Source organism: Chelon labrosus, assembly GCF_963514085.1.
Source record: "Chelon labrosus genome assembly, chromosome: 19".
Lineage (NCBI taxonomy): Eukaryota > Metazoa > Chordata > Actinopteri > Mugiliformes > Mugilidae > Chelon > Chelon labrosus.
The window spans coordinates 4,097,449-4,113,951 of NC_140352.1; the positions used below are offsets into that span (position 1 = coordinate 4,097,449).

The 16,503-nt window shown below is 41.8% G+C and overlaps 1 protein-coding gene across 2 annotated transcripts; it reads right to left on the reverse strand.

The window, feature by feature from the left end:
* Positions 1–322: 322 nt before the first annotated feature.
* LOC311504072 (glycylpeptide N-tetradecanoyltransferase 2-like) lies at positions 323–5,788 on the reverse strand. 2 transcript variants are annotated; one of them, XM_084567027.1, is made up of 11 exons: positions 5,548–5,788; positions 5,202–5,346; positions 4,480–4,598; positions 4,310–4,401; positions 3,658–3,774; positions 3,346–3,516; positions 3,109–3,217; positions 2,794–2,964; positions 2,529–2,696; positions 1,770–1,907; positions 323–1,592 (listed from the first exon to the last, which is right to left on the reverse strand). In XM_084567027.1, exons 1-11 carry the CDS (start codon positions 5,698–5,700, stop codon positions 1,569–1,571), a joined length of 1,407 nt encoding a protein of 468 aa, XP_084423153.1. In that variant the 5' UTR covers positions 5,701–5,788; the 3' UTR covers positions 323–1,568. The 2 variants fall into 2 exon arrangements, with proteins under 2 accessions (XP_084423153.1, XP_084423152.1); XM_084567026.1 differs by having other exon boundaries at positions 323–1,907.
* Positions 5,789–16,503: the final 10,715 nt, after the last annotated feature.

Genomic DNA, 16,503 nt, shown 5'->3' on the forward strand with positions numbered 1-16,503 from the left:
AATAAAAAATCCCCAATCTTTGTAAGGTAATTAGAATACTGAACATTTTTATTTAAAAAAAATAAAAGTTTTTTTTTGTTTGTTTTTTTTTTTTTTGTTTTTGTTTTTAAATATTAAAGTATAGGACTCTAACCTGACAGTAATCTGCACCTTACTGCACCTTTTTTTTACTGGAAAAAATCCAAGCTGTGACCATACATTGCACTGTTGTACATAGAAATGTCTATTTATTCACTATATATATATATATATATACAGAATGTTTACTTTGTAACGTTTACTTTCATTCACTTTCCATCTATTTAGGTTTTCTTTTATTATTATGTGTGTGTGAGAGAGAGAAACTTTATTTTTCTGTATGTTGTGAACGTATTGAGAAATTGACAATAAAGAAATGTTGAATCTTGAATCTTGAATTAAGATATCCTATAACTGATGGAGAAAGAGAAAGGTAACAAAGCCCCACCCCTTCACATTTGTTATCATTGATATCTACATGTCCTCTGTAGATAGCAAAAGGAGTTGGGACATATTCAGGTTTACAAACATCCTCCACAAAGGACAAATTTGAAGGCAGGAGGATATATTATGTATATATGTATATGTACATGTAGGTACATTTTTGCGGGTATATACATTTGTATTTATTGATGTTTATATGTGTATCTGTATGAATCTACTTATGTGCACGTGTATGTGTATACATGTGTGGGTACGCTGACTGTCCACACTGCTTTTACCGATCCATATATTACTATTATATACACTAGTATTGTAAAATACCTACTTATTTAGTACAATAGTCGTAGCTTGTTCCCTGTTATCGAGTTAATTTAGAAGTTTTTGCTATTTGCAGTTCTGGTTTGGTGTCAAACTGCATTTTGTGTTTGCAGCAGTGAGATTCTTGCATACGTCCTATTAAAAAAAAAGGCGAGGTTCTCCAATTTTACTTGAGTCTTTACTTTTTATGCCACTTTCTTCCTCTGTGTTATTTCCCATCTAAATTTAGGGTTTAAGTTTAAAGAGTCAGCAACAGCCTGAAAGAGGTTATAAATGTATTTGTCACTGTCAACATGTTGATTTCCTCGAACATCCAACAATACACTGCAAGGCAGGGAATCTTCTGTATCTGCAGGTCACAGCTGTTCGTTCACCGTGCAAAGACTTGCATCCATTTTATGTTGCAGCGCACCCTACTGCTCATGTTTGGACACTGCATATAAACCTCTTGTTTTTGTAGCCTGCAGGCAAATATGTACTGTATGTAGCAGTAACCCTAGTTGTAATAATCTGTTGCATGATTTAAAACAAAGAATAAAAAACAATTTAACTGAGTTAGAATGATTAATGAACTTGCATGAACTTGAATTTTTTATGAGTGCACAAACAATGTACACAGTGCACACCCTGAACCGCTTAATTTTCTTGACTCAGACTTTACAAATACAGATTTATCTTTATTCTGTACTCGTTTTTTCCAGTTTGTCAATTCATTTTTTTTCATCCTAAGTCCATCTTCATTAACGTTGATGCCGTTTCCTGTCAGTCACTCTGATCCTTTCATCAAGTTAGTAGGGCAGCACCACGCTCACCTGTAAAACATACGCTGATTAATATAAATTACTGATGACTGGCAGCTACAATCAGGCCCACTGGAACCAAAATCTGCATTCAGTGTCATGAATCAAGATCAGACAGCGTATTTTATCAGCTGCAGGTTTCAAACGCTGTCGTCAGAGGAGATTGGGGACGTTTACTACGTTGTGTACCTTGTCTGGCCTCATTCTGGGACACGTCCAGTTATACAAGTAGTAGTGAACAGTCCTGTCGCTGACACTGAACTTGAGCTTCTCCACGAAGCTCGTGTTGTCCATCAGGTCGAGAGCAGAGAAGACATCGAAACCTTTCTGTTAGTGAGAAGAAAAGAACATTTGTATTGTATGGTATTCATCATGTGCACAAAAAGCTAATTTATACAGATTTATGTGAACGATCCTATTTACGTTTGGATGTCGAACATTTAACTGCATAATGTACAGAATGCAAAGTATTCCAACATAAATCTGAGGTTTTTCAGCTTTGTTATTTGAATGTTGTTATGTTCTAGTGGATTACTGAACTGAAGAAGTTATTTATTAATATAAAGTCAACTGAAACACTATTGACCTATGGCCCTGTTCACATTTGTATTAATAATCATCCAGGGTGAGTAGGTGTGTTCACATCTGGCAAAAACTTCGTCCGCTGTAAGTTAAAGTGCAAACAGCTCCTGTCACAAAACAATGATTCTTAATCTGTTGTTTCAGAACCAAGAACAGCGCTGTTTGTTGAGTGTGCAAAGAAAAAGCGCACATGTGAAGTTATCGTTTATTTATTTATTTATCTCCTCCTTTACTTTCAGTTATTTTAGAGGCTGCTTTAGAGAGTGTCACTGCACTGCACTGCAACTGTAAATCGACCATGATGAATAGACACACTGTGAAATTCGTTGACCAGTTTTTAATCATCTCCACAACTGCAGCACTCACAGATTTAGCCAGGACCAGCGCGTCCTCCATGAGGTCGACCAGCTCCGTGGCAGTAGAGGCAACGTAGAAGAGACGAGCTGCTCTGAGACTCGTGTGGACGGGGTGGTTCAGCACTCTCGACGAGACGCTGTAGAAGCTCACCACATCTGTCAGGCTCCCATCATCGCCCTGTACGACAGGAGGTGCATGAATATTGTACGACAAAATCAGCTTCAGTTTTTAACAAAACACAGCAGAAAGTTTTTCAGTTACAGCAAGGTCTGACCTCCACCACGTAGGTGTCAATCACGTTCTCTCTTGGCAACAGCCAGTGCTCAACGTCTTGCAGAGACAAGATGGGGCTGAGGTGAAACTTGCAGAGGTTTGTCTGGAGTAGTGAGAGTACCCCCTGAGTATCTGCTTTTGTCATCAAGCGCAGGCCTTGTGTCTTTGTCACCTTTTGGGGAAAGAAACACCTTTAGGATGCTTTCACTCAAATTATTGATGCAGGAGTCAGTATCCTTGAACATGTTGTAATTTCTATTCAGTCCTGCTATATGCTCTATGACCGTTGAGTCTCTAGATGGCAGCACAGACTAACCTCAGGCAAACGGGTGAACTTGCGCGCTCTCTGCAGATTCATGTTCAGTCTCAGACCTGGGTAGTTGACCTCCATCAGCTTACGGGGATTCAGAGGACGATGCCAGTACCTAATGGGATTTGTTTGTTTACTTGGCACGCAGGGCAAAGATAGACATTTTTTCACAACACCAACAGTTGTGCAGAGTTATTATGCTCTAGCTGAGTATGGTAATAAGGCATGAAGGGGAGCTACAACCTGCAGGAGCTCAGTGGTGTGGGCAGCACTGCGCCCACCGTGTAGACGGCCTGCCACAGGCCCTGCTGGTTGACCCGTCTGGTGAGCTCTCGGATCAGAACTGGAGTCATCCGCTTGAGGCGCAGCTTCTTATGAACACACAGGAATTTGACCTGCGCCACTCGCTTCTCCCTGCAGATAAATATTTTCAGTCTCATCTTCCAGACATTAGCTCGAAAATTGTAGTGGTTTCGTGTTATGAATACTAACATCTGATTGCCCTGATTGCAATGACTGAACACATATCTTTGCATACATTTACGAGCCACTCACGTCTCATATATTCGAACATCTGCAGGAACGGCAGCAATGAAGCCGACTAACTTCTTATTGGTGTCTACTCTCACGCCGCAGTGCCACTGGGCCAGCCAGTCAGGAGGTTGTAAAGCCCTTAAGAGGAGACAAATGACAGCGTATGCAGAGTGGCTCTGATTAAATATGGAGGTCGTTCAATAAACTCTGATTAATCACATTTCCCAAAAAACAAAAAGTTAACAGAGCATGACTAGGCTGAATGGATAAAGAACCTTTCCTAAACCTCAGGGCCAAACATGTGCCAGTTTTTGGAAAGATAATGTTAATTATTCATTGCAAAGTAAATGGTATTATGTTTTGATGCAAGTGTCCCCGAAGGTGGCGATACCATTTACGGAGATTTATGAGGAAAAAAGGCAGCAGTAAAGAGATTAGAGGAGCTGGCTTGTTACTGATACGACGTCTTGGGTCAGACTGGATGGTTGAGCGAGGAATATTATGGTGTCCTAATTCAGTGTAACGGGTGAGCTAAAAGCAACGCACGGCGATTACACCGAACACCTTCCAGCCACGAGTCTGTAAACATTAAACAGGACTGAAGCAGAGCGTGAACTTCTCCACTAGATCAAAAAAATCCAAAATTCACTAAATGCATCGTCTTGTAGCTTACCACTGCAGATAATCCGGATAGAAATCAAATCTGATGGTGTTGTCATCTTCTTCCATGTAGTTCTCATTCAGAAAGCTGCATAGTTCTCCCAACTGAAATGACAGAGAAGCACAAAAGCTAAGAAAGAACTTCCATACTTCTGAAACAATTCAACTTGACTGATCACTCACCACTGCAGGGCTGCTCAAGTCCAGAGTATCCCAGGAGAAACCTTGAGGCAGGGAGTAAGGCTCCTCACGGATATTGGCTTCACCTTCTGCTATCGGGCCGTGAGTCGTAATGCTGTCACCTGAGGACAGGAAAGAAAAAAGATTTTTGGACCAAATGAGGTGTTTGATTCTCAATATTTTAAGAATCTGAAAAATTGTATTAATCCCTGCAGGGAAATTGCTTCGTCACAGCTGCTTAAGAGTGTGGTAGTAGTAAAATCAAGCAGAACGAGGAGGAATTGAATAACTGGACGACTACGGGAAGGAAGGACCTCCCGTGGCGTTCAGTGGAGCGTTTAATCATCCTTAGTCTCTGGCTGAGCGAGCTGCTTCCGGCTAACCGGGACACTGTGCGGAGGGTGGGAGACATTATCCATGATGGAGAGGAGTTTAGACAACGTCCTCCTCTCTCTGTGGCTGCATGCAGATTTTTCCGGCTGCACTTGCTGTGCAGAGCCAGCCTCCTGAACACGTTTGTTCAGCCTTTAGGTGTCGTCCACCCAAAGGCTTCTTGACCCAGTGGCCAACACAGACTCTTTTTAATATCGGTAGTCTGGGGATGCATATTGAAACCTGATATGACAGGGGTAAAGTCTTCTGTTTTAAATCAGAAGTTTGAGTCAAACTTATTCTAAACACTCAATGCTAAATAGAATATTTCTGACTGAGGAATTGTTTTCTACCCAGTTTGGGGACAGGCTGAGTGTCCCAGAAGCGGTAGGTGTGTTTCTTGGCCTGTTGCAGGGTCTTGGGTAGGTCCGAGCTCAAAGAGAAGAGGTGAAGGGCTTTCTGGATTTCCTGCTGCTTCTTCTCTGGCAAGGAGTCCAGCTTTTTTTTTTTTGCAGAACAAGACAGGGAAAGGACACATTAGCATGCTAAGGAAGGTTTAACAGTGCCACGGCAACACAAATCTGTTCTAAATGGACCAACAAACTTGTTCAATGTGCTACACAAACACAAGTACAGTAATATCAAAAGTCTGAGCGTACACTAAGCGTTCAGTCGAAGCACCCACACAAAGATACAAACCAAAGCAAATGGGTCTCTGGGTCCCTCTGGTCTCCAGGCATCTTCCTTCTTCTGCTTCTTCTTACTCTTTTTAAGACTCTCGTTGTCTGTCAGCTTCTTATCACCAGAGGACATGTTCATGCTCTGGCGTTCCTGCCGTGTATCCTCGTGCATTCAACTTCCAGTCCACTCAAAGCAGAGAGCATGGATGTTACTTCCAATTACTTTGAGTCAGTAAATGAGCGTGGCTCTTTCGAGCTGAACAGGGTGTTTTCTGACACTTGTGCGGTTGCTCTTATCTCGTCCTGCAGCGAGGGGAGGAGAGTGACCGCCTCGCCTCAGCCACCCAGCCCAGCTCCCACCCAGCTGACAGATAACTGAGAACAATAGCAGCAATTAAACATAACTTCTCACGGGTCGTCATATGTCAGACAGACTCTGAATTTCTGAATTGAGCCCTCTGGCGGATTAGAACTTGCAGCAGCTTGCACCAGTGGTGTCTAATTGGTTGCTGTTGTCTAATTGCAGGGTTCACATGCAGTCGTCCATTTTAACTTTATATGTAGCTGTGGACTTCAAGGTCATTTTACAATTCAGTTCAGATGTTGTGTTTATGATTATCAGACAAAGGAGATTTGAGACTTATTGTGTAAGTTCTCCCTTCTGACACTAAAACTGCCCTGACCCGTCAAGGCTTGGACTCTAAGACGTCAGCAGCAGAGGCCTGCAAATTTTGAGGTGGGGTCACCATGCCACAGATGCTCGAATGGTTTGAGATCTGGGGAATTAGGAGGCCATTGTTGGCCAAATTCTTGTCTTAAACTATTTCTGCAAGGCCTGCTTTCTCTAGATTAGAATATTTTTGTGGCTGCTTTCTCAACCGTCATTGAAACCACATCAATAGCAGAGGGAAGGATTCATTCCTCTGCCATGGTGTGGTTTTTTGAAACTGCCTACTGTATAGGCATCTATATATGAGGCGAGTTGAGCATTTGAATTCACAGATGCAGCTTTTGTAAACAGACTCTGTGTTTTCCTTAAGAAATGAGCTGGCTTTTCCTTATGCTCTGGTAGAGCTGTCTCCAAGTGACATACGCTGCCAAAAAAAAAAAGTCTCCACCTGGATTTAACTAACCAAAGAGGTAGGAGCCTCCTATTGGATAATTACTGCATGGGTGATTATCTTTCAGCTGGAAACAAGTTATTTAACCCCAACTGATGCAATGAGTAGCTTCTCATTTCTTCAACAACCATGTCTAAAGACACATCCTGTGGTCGTGGAAAAGATGTTAGTCTGTTTGAGAAGGGTCAAATCATTGGCATGCATCAAGCAGAAAACATCTAAGGAGATTGAAGAAACTACTAAAACTGGGTTAAGAACTGTCCAACGCATTATTAAAAACTGGAAGGATAGTGGAGAACCATTGTCTTAGAGGAAGCAATGTGGTCGGAAAAAAATCTTGATTGATCGTGATCACTTAAACATTTGGTGAAATCAAATGGAAGAAAAACAACAGTAGAACTCAGGGCTATGTTTAATAGTGAAAGTAAGAGCATTTCCACACGTACAGTGTGAAGGGAACTCAAGGGATTGAGACTGAACAGCTGTGTAGCCTTAAGAAAACCACTAATCAGTGAGGCTAACTGGAAAAAAAAAAGGCTTCAGTTTGCTAGGGAGCATAAAGATTGGACTCAGGAGCAATGGAAGAAGGTCATGTGGTCTGATGAGTCCAGATTTACCATAGCAATGACACTCCTTGTACATTTTGTAATGTCTGCAATGAATATATGTTCATTTTATATGTATTTGAGTGATACATTTATGTAACCATCCGTCCATACTTTCCTGCTGATCGTTCATGCCACATTTGTGAATCATAATTGTGACACCTCTTGCATCGTGCACGTACCCTCAGGAGGGTTTAGAGCAGTCCCCGTGGAGCCGCCTGGCGAGCATCGCATCTCATAGGCTCAATTCAGGTGGTGTAACCGTGAGCTATAAGTGGTTCACTCTGCTTTGATCCCAGTGTTTTTAACAGTGCAAAATAGACATGGCCCTTGCCCCTTTTTTAAAGATTATTATTATTTTGAAAGTGCAGCCTGGAGCCTATTTTGGCTTCATGCTTCTGTGTTATTATCCTGCCACTCAAAGCTAAATGCCAGCAGGAGAAGGATGCTGCTAACACCTGCCACCTTTCAGGGCGGAGTTAGTGCAAAACTCATAAACAACTGCACCATTTGATGACACAGCTCAGGAGGAGCGTGCACCCCTGGAGGTTCAGGTGCTTTGACGAAATACAACACAACACACTGCATGCTCTACAGAGGAGTACAGGAAGCGCTGAGTGTTGGTTTGCAGGAAGGATGACCAAAACTGCTGCACCCCCTGGAGGCAGGACGGCAGGAAGCAGAGCTCGGTATGCTAGATATCAAAGAATGTGTTCTCGTAACTGAGCTGTAGTCCTGACTTACAAGACCACGCCTTATGTAACTCTATTTCCAGTGCTTAACCATACACACCGATCTGCCACAACATTAAAACCACTGACAGGAGCAGTGAATAACATTAAAACCATCTTGTGACAGTTCAGTGTTCTGCTGGGGAACTTTTAGACCTGGCATTCATTGGTGTGGATGTTACTTAGACATGTAGCACCCACCGAGACCAGACCAGGCACCCCCACCCCATGGTCTGGTCTAGGTGGCAAAAACGCTTTAGGAACAACTCAAAAAAACATGAAGAACAGTACAAGGTGTTGACCTGGCCTCCAAATTCACTAGATCTGAAACTGATCAAGTATCTGTGGGATGATCCACAGAGGCCCCTCCCCTCAAAGACCCCCACTAACAACATTCTGTTGCCAGGCACCACAGGACACCCTCAGAAGGCCCATGTCCATTCTCTGATGAGTCACCACAAGGGAGACCTGCACAATATTAGGAAGGTGGTCATAATGTTATGCCTGAATGGTGTACAGTAGGTATGTTTAACCTTTTACAGGAAGCAAACGTGCTTTTTTTTGGTGTCACCTCTAGATGGCGCAAAAACACCTACAGCCCCAGTTTCAACAACAAACTGCAGAGTGGCAGGTTGTTGGTTTCTGCTCAGGGAATGTGAGGATAACCAGGCAATGGTATGTTTGCTATGTGTGTGAAAGGATGTGTGTGTAGGATGTGTGTGTATTGTTAGTGTATATATACACACACACGCACACACACACACACACAGTCAGAACCATTACTAATCTGTAAATAGATCTGTGTTTCTGTGATCTCTCTGCCGAACAAGATCCTCCTCGCTCTGCCTCGCTTTCTCTTCTTCTTCTTCTTCTTCTTCTTCCACGTCTCCCCCTCATCTGTCTCGGCGTCTGTTGCTCTGTTGTTTGTGAGACTGGATGAATGAGCAACAATCTCTGCCTCTCTCTCTCTCTCTCTGCTGACTCTTGTCTTTTAGTTTCACTGACTCACTGTCTCTCTCAGATTTCTTTTCCAGCTCGTTGTTCTCCCCCCCCCCCCCCCACCACCCTTTGTCTCATCCCCTCCCTCGCTCGTTCATTTCTTCATCTCGGCTCAATTCTCCTCGGCAGCCGTGACTGTCAAACAAGTCGTCAAGGTCTCCGAACACAATGCGGGCATTTTCTAAAGACATACACAGATTGCGGAATTAAACATCTGCTTTATCTCTATGCATTCAGCTTTAATAATCACACAGAGGATCTTCTTTTTTTTTTGTAATTGTCACTTTTATTGTGTTTGTTTCTTTCAATGTCATTCTAAGAGGATAAAGATCCAGCCATGTGAAACAAATAAGCGGAAATGTATGGCCTTTTTCTTAAATATTTTTTTTGGCACAGTGGTGCGGTGGTTAGCACTGATACAAGAAGGTTCTGGGTTTGATTCCGACTGGTTCCTTTCTGTGTGGAGTTTGCATGTTCTCCCTGTGACTGCGTGGGTTCTCTCCAGGTTCTCCGGCTTCCTCCCACCGTCCAAAGACATGCTGGTTAGGTTCATTGGTGATTCTGAATTGGCCGTAGGTGTGAGTGTGAATGGTTGTCTGTCTCTCTGTGTTAGTGATAGACTGGAGACCTGCCCAGGGTGGACCCCGCCTCTAGACCAATGACAGCTGGGATAGGCTCCATCCCCTCTGCGATCCCCTTTGAAACAAGGAAATGTGGCTTTTTCAATAATTTATTCAGCAAAAACATCAAGATAAAGAAACTAAACCCCTTGCCATCAGAAGCTTGGATTGGCAAATTTTGCAGAAATAACTTCTCATAGATGTTTTTTTTTTTTTTTTTTTTTGAGTAATCCGTAGGAAGATGCATCAACTTCCAAGTTCAAATCCCCCCACAACATTTCAATGGAGTTCAGATATGGGCTTTGACCAGGCCATTCCACAACCACTCACTTCTACTTCTGAGCCGTTCCCTAGTGGATTTTCCAGTGAGCTTATAGGATCATCACCCTGACGAAAGGGTTCACTTCTGGTTCAACTTTTGCACATATGGCCCCAAATCATCTTAAGCGCCGTTTGATATGATGCAGATTCATAGTTGGATCATCGACTGCAACGATTGCCCTAAGCCGTTCCACCGCCACGGTTCACAGGTGTACTTCTTCTCTCTTTGATCTGCATCAAACGTATTTCCAACAAAGGTTCAAAAAAGGCAACTGGACTTGTAGAGTTTTTTGAGAAGACGTTTCACCACTCATCCGAGTAGCTTCTTCAGTTCTAGGGGACTGGTGGGAAGTTTGAGGTTTAAATAGGAACTCCTCCTGAAAACTTGCTTGTTATGCTAACAACCAGAAACTGGTGCAGCTAATTTCCATTAACGATTGGGTACTTACCTGTTGTTACGCCAACAGCTCAGGATATTTGATGCGTCCATCCCGAGCGCATTGTCCCATCAAAGCTTGGTCTTCTTCTGTATCTGTAGTGTACACATTCTTATCCTTCATAGTTTTAGATGATGAAAAGTCATTGCATTTTTGTCAACTTTTAATTATTACATTTAGTCAAAGTGCAGCTAACAATATTAATTTGGCAGCTAGACAAAATAGAGAATTTATTTTCTGACACTTCAAATTAAAGTTCAATAAACAGTAAAAGCATTTGTGGTAGTTCAAGCACACGAGCTGTGTCATGGTGGAAAATACAAAATACTTATAATGAGGTAAAACCACTTAGAATCAAAATAAGATTTCAAATCTCAAACAATAAATTGCAGTCTTGCAGCTTGAATGGTTTACTGTATTACTTTGTGTTTGGACTTAAACATAAGAAGGATTCATTCCAGGAAGTACATTTATGTACAGTTTTAGTTTAATGCTAAATGCTAATCCATTAACCACTCTACTGTCCAATATGTGTCAGTGAAAAGTCAGAAGGCAATAACTTCATGTAGAGCTAAACAGCAACTTTTAAAGTACTTAGATGAGACTAATTTAACTTCATAGGTAGCCTATTGACTGTGATGGAGGCTGCAGAAATATCAGAGTGATGATTCTTCCATCTAATTTGTAGCCGTAGGGCTTGTAGCAGCTTGTTTTGGTCGACTATTGTCTGAGATCAGATAGATAAACGTCCCTTATCCAATCAGAGGACATAGTTTTTATCATCAGATATTAGTCGTAGCTCACCAACCAACCACGCACATAAATGTCTTTGCTAACGAAATTAACGCTGTTCACTAACTGTCTGATGGATGTCATTAGTTCTCATGTTGTTGTGACTGTGAGTCAGCATCGTATTTTTCTTCATTTGACCTTTTTCTCCATGAAATTTTCATTGAGAACACATTTGCCATCTGTGGGGACTCATCTACCAGTTTGATTTAGTTTGATCTGTAGGTCAGATTTGAGAAATCTCTTTCTAATCATCAACGCATTCAACCTGACTCCAATAGTTAACCTGCACATCCTGCAGTGAGGTTCTGGAGGTTTTGCAGGTTTAATTTTTGCGTGAAGTTGTGGGACTAAAATATGAAAATAATAGTAGCAAGAGTGAAAAAGTCTGCATTCTGTCTGAGTCAGTAATATTTGCAATACAGCTTTATTTACCCAGTGCATTGCTAACTCTAAAAGGGTGGTTTGATTTCTTTTGAGAGGCAAACATCATGGAAGCCATGCAATATTGAATTGATTGACTTTTTGAATACTGAATATTGAAGATTGACTTCCAAAGGAAGGCAATACAAACCACACCTTTGAACATCCAGGGATAGGACATCAACATCATGGATGGATACAAATACCTGGGTGTTCACCTGAACAATAAACTGGACTGTTTGGACAACACTAATGTCCTATACAAGAAGGACCAAAGTTGAATCCACCTGCTGTGGAGACTGAGGTCCTTTGGGGTGTGTAGGACACTACTCAGGACCTTTTATGACACTGTGGTTGCATCAGCAACCTTCTACGCTGTGGTCTGCTGGAGTGGCGGAGTCACAGAGAGGGACAAAAAGAGACTGGGCAAACTGATCAATGGGGCCAGCTCCATCTTGGGCTGTCCTCTGGACTCAGTGGAGCAGGTGGGGGAGAGGAGGATGTTGGCTGAACTGTCAAACATCAGGAACAACCCCTCTCACCCCCCTGTATGAGACAGTTGGCACTTTAGAAAGCTCCTTCAGCCAAAGACTGCTGCACCCTCAGTGTAAGAAGGAACACTTCTGGAGGTCTTTTGTCCTATCAGCAGTCAGAGTCTTCAACATCAGCATTTCTCAGCTCTGCTGCTGCTGAGCTTCTTTTCTTGGACATACAAGAGCATAATACATCTGTCTATACCACCTCATCCCTGTCATATCCTCATGTCTTTTTCGTGCAATATTTGGTGCAACTCCTATTGGAGTTTGTTTTTATTCATGATATTCATTAACGTCACTATGTATATTCAGCCTCTTTACCACCTCAACCCTCAATTTACACTAGTGGGTTATTTCAGCTTTTGGTTAGCTACTTAAAACCTGATGCAATATGTAAATATTTTTTGTACCATAACGTATTTACTTTCTCTTGTCTACCTCATTCTATTATTTTTTTGTATCTTGCACTGTTGTTCCCTGCCGCTGTAACACCCTTTCAGGTAACATATAAAATCAACTATCCTTCGGAGGAGAACAAAACATTTGTAGAATTTTGGAGATTCTCCAAATAACCAAAGTCAGTCTTCAAAGACATCATTGTCACATAAGGAATTACTATTAATGTCCCAACACTACTGCTTGTAATTTTTGTTCAATGCTATCATGCAGTACTACGCAGCAAAAGGTCGAGTTCTTGGCCGTCTGACTATAATGCTCAAAAGTGATTTTCAACCACGGTGCCCCTGTTACCCTTAAATCTTCTTTTTAGAATAATGAGACATGAAACAAGGTCAGATTATGGTAATGGGGAAGGTGACTGGAGGACACAGAAGAATGAAGTTATCCTGATTAGAAATTCCAACTTAACTGTTTATGTGAATGCTGAATTAAATGATTGGATAAGATGTGTGTTGATGTCAGGGACCGGACAGTCAAGGACAAACAGGCACAGGTTTACTTTTAGAAAAGAATTGGTTTTATTTTACCCAAAGCACAAAAGTAATTAACAAACAACTCAAGGGATGACTCAGGGCCCTTAAAAGAGGTCAATTTAAAAAAAAAAAATTAAAAAAAATACAGCTAACAGCATTATAACTCAACTAACTGACCTGCAAAGTGAGACTAAAGGGGAAATTATATACTGACCAGTCAGACCAACACAAAGAGAGGAAACAGCAGAGAGAATAACTAAAATCAGAATACTGAAATCAGTCTCTGCTTTGCAAAGATGAAATCTACATTCTTGACGTGAATACATACGCCGAGAACAGACAGCTCATGTGCTACATACTGTGTATAGCCTGAATAAAAACATGCAGCACCTCAGCACCCTCAGTAGCATTTAATAGTACTCCACAGCGTGTTGTTAGATGGGATAGTGTAGCAGCTAAAGGTCTAATAACTTTATCAAATAGTTGATGTGCAGCCTCCTTCTCTCTGTTACCACAGGACGTTTGGTGAAGTTGTTAACTGTTGTATTTCATAACTGACATGCCACGGTAGTATGGGCTTCATCTTTAGTGAAGTATTTCCACACACTTGATGAACCAACGACCCACTGGGCTCCTCACCTGTCTTCTAGGAGGCGTCCATGTTGTTACTGCCACGTGATCAGTGACTAGTCCACTTGATGATTAAAGCATCTGAAGTCGACAAACTGACTAGTCAGTACAACCCCTAGCAGCTACTGTGCTAAAGTTCTCAGGCGTTACCATCAGGGAGGTCTCTGACTAGTTGCAAATTGCCCCAAACATGCAGTTCAGCAACAAATAAAACCCTCTTACGGCACAGTGCTGTGTGTTTCATATTGTATTTTATTACACCAGTGCATTCTGTACCTTGCTGTGTGAGTGTGTGTGACTTCCCAAGTTGTATGCTGTCTCATCCAGTTGTACTTCTCCTCCTTATAGTGAATGTGTTGAAGTAGTCACTTTTATTGCAGGAGTATTTCCACACACTTGATGAACCGCTGCTAGTTTGCTGCAACGACCCACTGGACTCCTCACCTGTCTTCTAGGAGGCGTCCATGTTGTTATTGTTGCGTGATCAGTGACTAGTTGACTCGATGATTAAAGCGTCATGGGAGAGCAGCGAAGTTGATAAACTGACCAGTGAACAACCCCTAGTACAGGTTGGGCTATTATTCAGATTATCAGTGGAATATTAGTGGCCTTATAAAAAATAAAACTTCTGCAGGATCATCCAGTATCAGTGTCCATGTTTGCTATGCTCATGGTGTGAAGTGTGCTGTCTCTTTTGCACTTCCATCCACACACTCATCACTCATCTTGATAGACTTCCTCGCCTGGAAATGTGTCTAGCCTGAGGCTGAGCCAACGTGTTCCACACAAGGCTGACGCTAAAACTAAAATAAAAAAACTGATTTTGACAGACTTATATTGATAAATAATACATCTTGTGTGCCTTTTGTTGTTTTTGACATAAGTAAAAAAAAAAAAAAAAAAAAAAAGCTGGCCTGTGAGTTTAAATCCCAGACAGTAGGAACCTGTCCAGGATTAGACATAAAAACCATACTTGCAAGGTCAAAGTTTCTGGTTAAATTGAAGACGGCAGCACCTCTCTCTTCCCCGTCAGCAGAATTAGCGGAGCCCTGGCTTTTGGGTCCTAATCAACATCTTTTCATCAAAGCGTCCGGGATGCTACTTTGATGTTGCCAACAACTCAGAAAATGAAAAGCTTGGTTTTGTCCTGATTAGAGGATCCTCCCTCTTAAGTCATGCAATCACAGGGCCTTGTTTGTTACTTGGCCATGTTGCTGGCCTTGATAATTGGACGCCACAACAATACTTGCATTTGTCTTGTGCTCCGCTTTCCCCTTCTGTTGTGGAAGAAGAATGCCTTTTGAATATTAAAGCTAGTCGGCGGAGTTATTGGCAACTTGTCATTTGTGTACAATGTTATATTTAGGGCATGCAGTGACGAGACAGATTCAGAGTCTTCAAGGGCACGGTGGATAACTATTGGCCATACTGGCTGTTGTGGGAGCTCAAAACACTAACTTTACAATAAAGACTATTCCACCTACAATCACAGTCATCTTCCACCCTTACCTTTTCTTTCTGCTTACCTTTGTGTTCCTCTCTCTGCCTCATCCCTTTGCTTTATCTGTTTACATAAAGGAATGAGACAGAATATGACTCTGTCATTCACCCCCTACACCTGGTTATCTAACTTTCTCTTCTATTGCACACTACTACTCTTTGGGGAAAATGACGAAACTACTGAAGTGAAGTAACTGTTTTAATCACATTGTGGGAACCGCAAAATCCACCCATCACAAGTCAAAAACATTAAATCTTCAGGTAGAGATTAGAGGGCTAGGGTTGATGTTAATATGTGTATTTGGCCAGCATTCAAAGCCAAATACAGTTTGAATGCTATGCTAAGCCAGCAAGCTACAGACACTACTGAATTGCTCATCTACTTTTTGTAAATATGCTTCTAAATACATGCATTCTAAATAAATACTTTCATGCTCAGCTATGGTACACTTGGGTACAGTTAAGCACGGTTTATACCTCTGCGGGACTTGACACTGTAACCTACGTACGTAGCCTACGTCGGTGTGAACCATTTATACTTGTGCACTCGTCAGTCTGGTTCACTCTGTGACAACGCCACCCAAACACTAGTTGGCGCTGTGTCTTTTTTTTGCCAGACACCATTTTTCATTTTTGTTTCAACCTCCTGCTTCACGTTCAACAACCACGACTTAAGCTTTTGCCTAAATTTCACAAATGCTTGTACCTTCGAATCTCCTCAGTGAATCTTTCTTCGGTGGTTTCCATTTTGGTTGATCCAAAAACAATGAATTTGAAAATCGCAGCGATGGAGAAGCAGCCGGAAATAATAAAAATCACGCTACTACCAAAGTGGACCAATCACAGCTACTGCGGTCTGCGTCGCCGCGTCGCGTCGCGTAGCGTAGTTATATTTCTGAGGGGGTGCACATCAGGCTACAGCGTTAGGGTCAGAAGCATAAACCGCCTATTAACTGACAGGTAGGCTGGACAGTTTTAGTTTCCTAAATGCTAATCCATTATCCACTCTACTGTCCACTCTTATATGTGTCAGTAAAACTTTGAAAGGCAGTTAGTTCTTGTAGCGCTGAACAGCAACTTTTAATGTACTTAGATGAGACTTCTTTAACTTCATAGTTAGCTTACCGACCGTGATGGAGGCTGCAGAAATATCAGAGTGAGGCTTCTTTCACCTAATTTGTAGCCACAGTCCTTGTGGCAGCTTGATAGTTTTGGCAGGCTATCGTCAACTGTCTGAGATCAGCAAATACTCCCTATCTAATCCAATGAAATGCATTATCTACTTTTAGTAAATATGCCTCCAAATACAATGACTTTTATTCTACGACAGT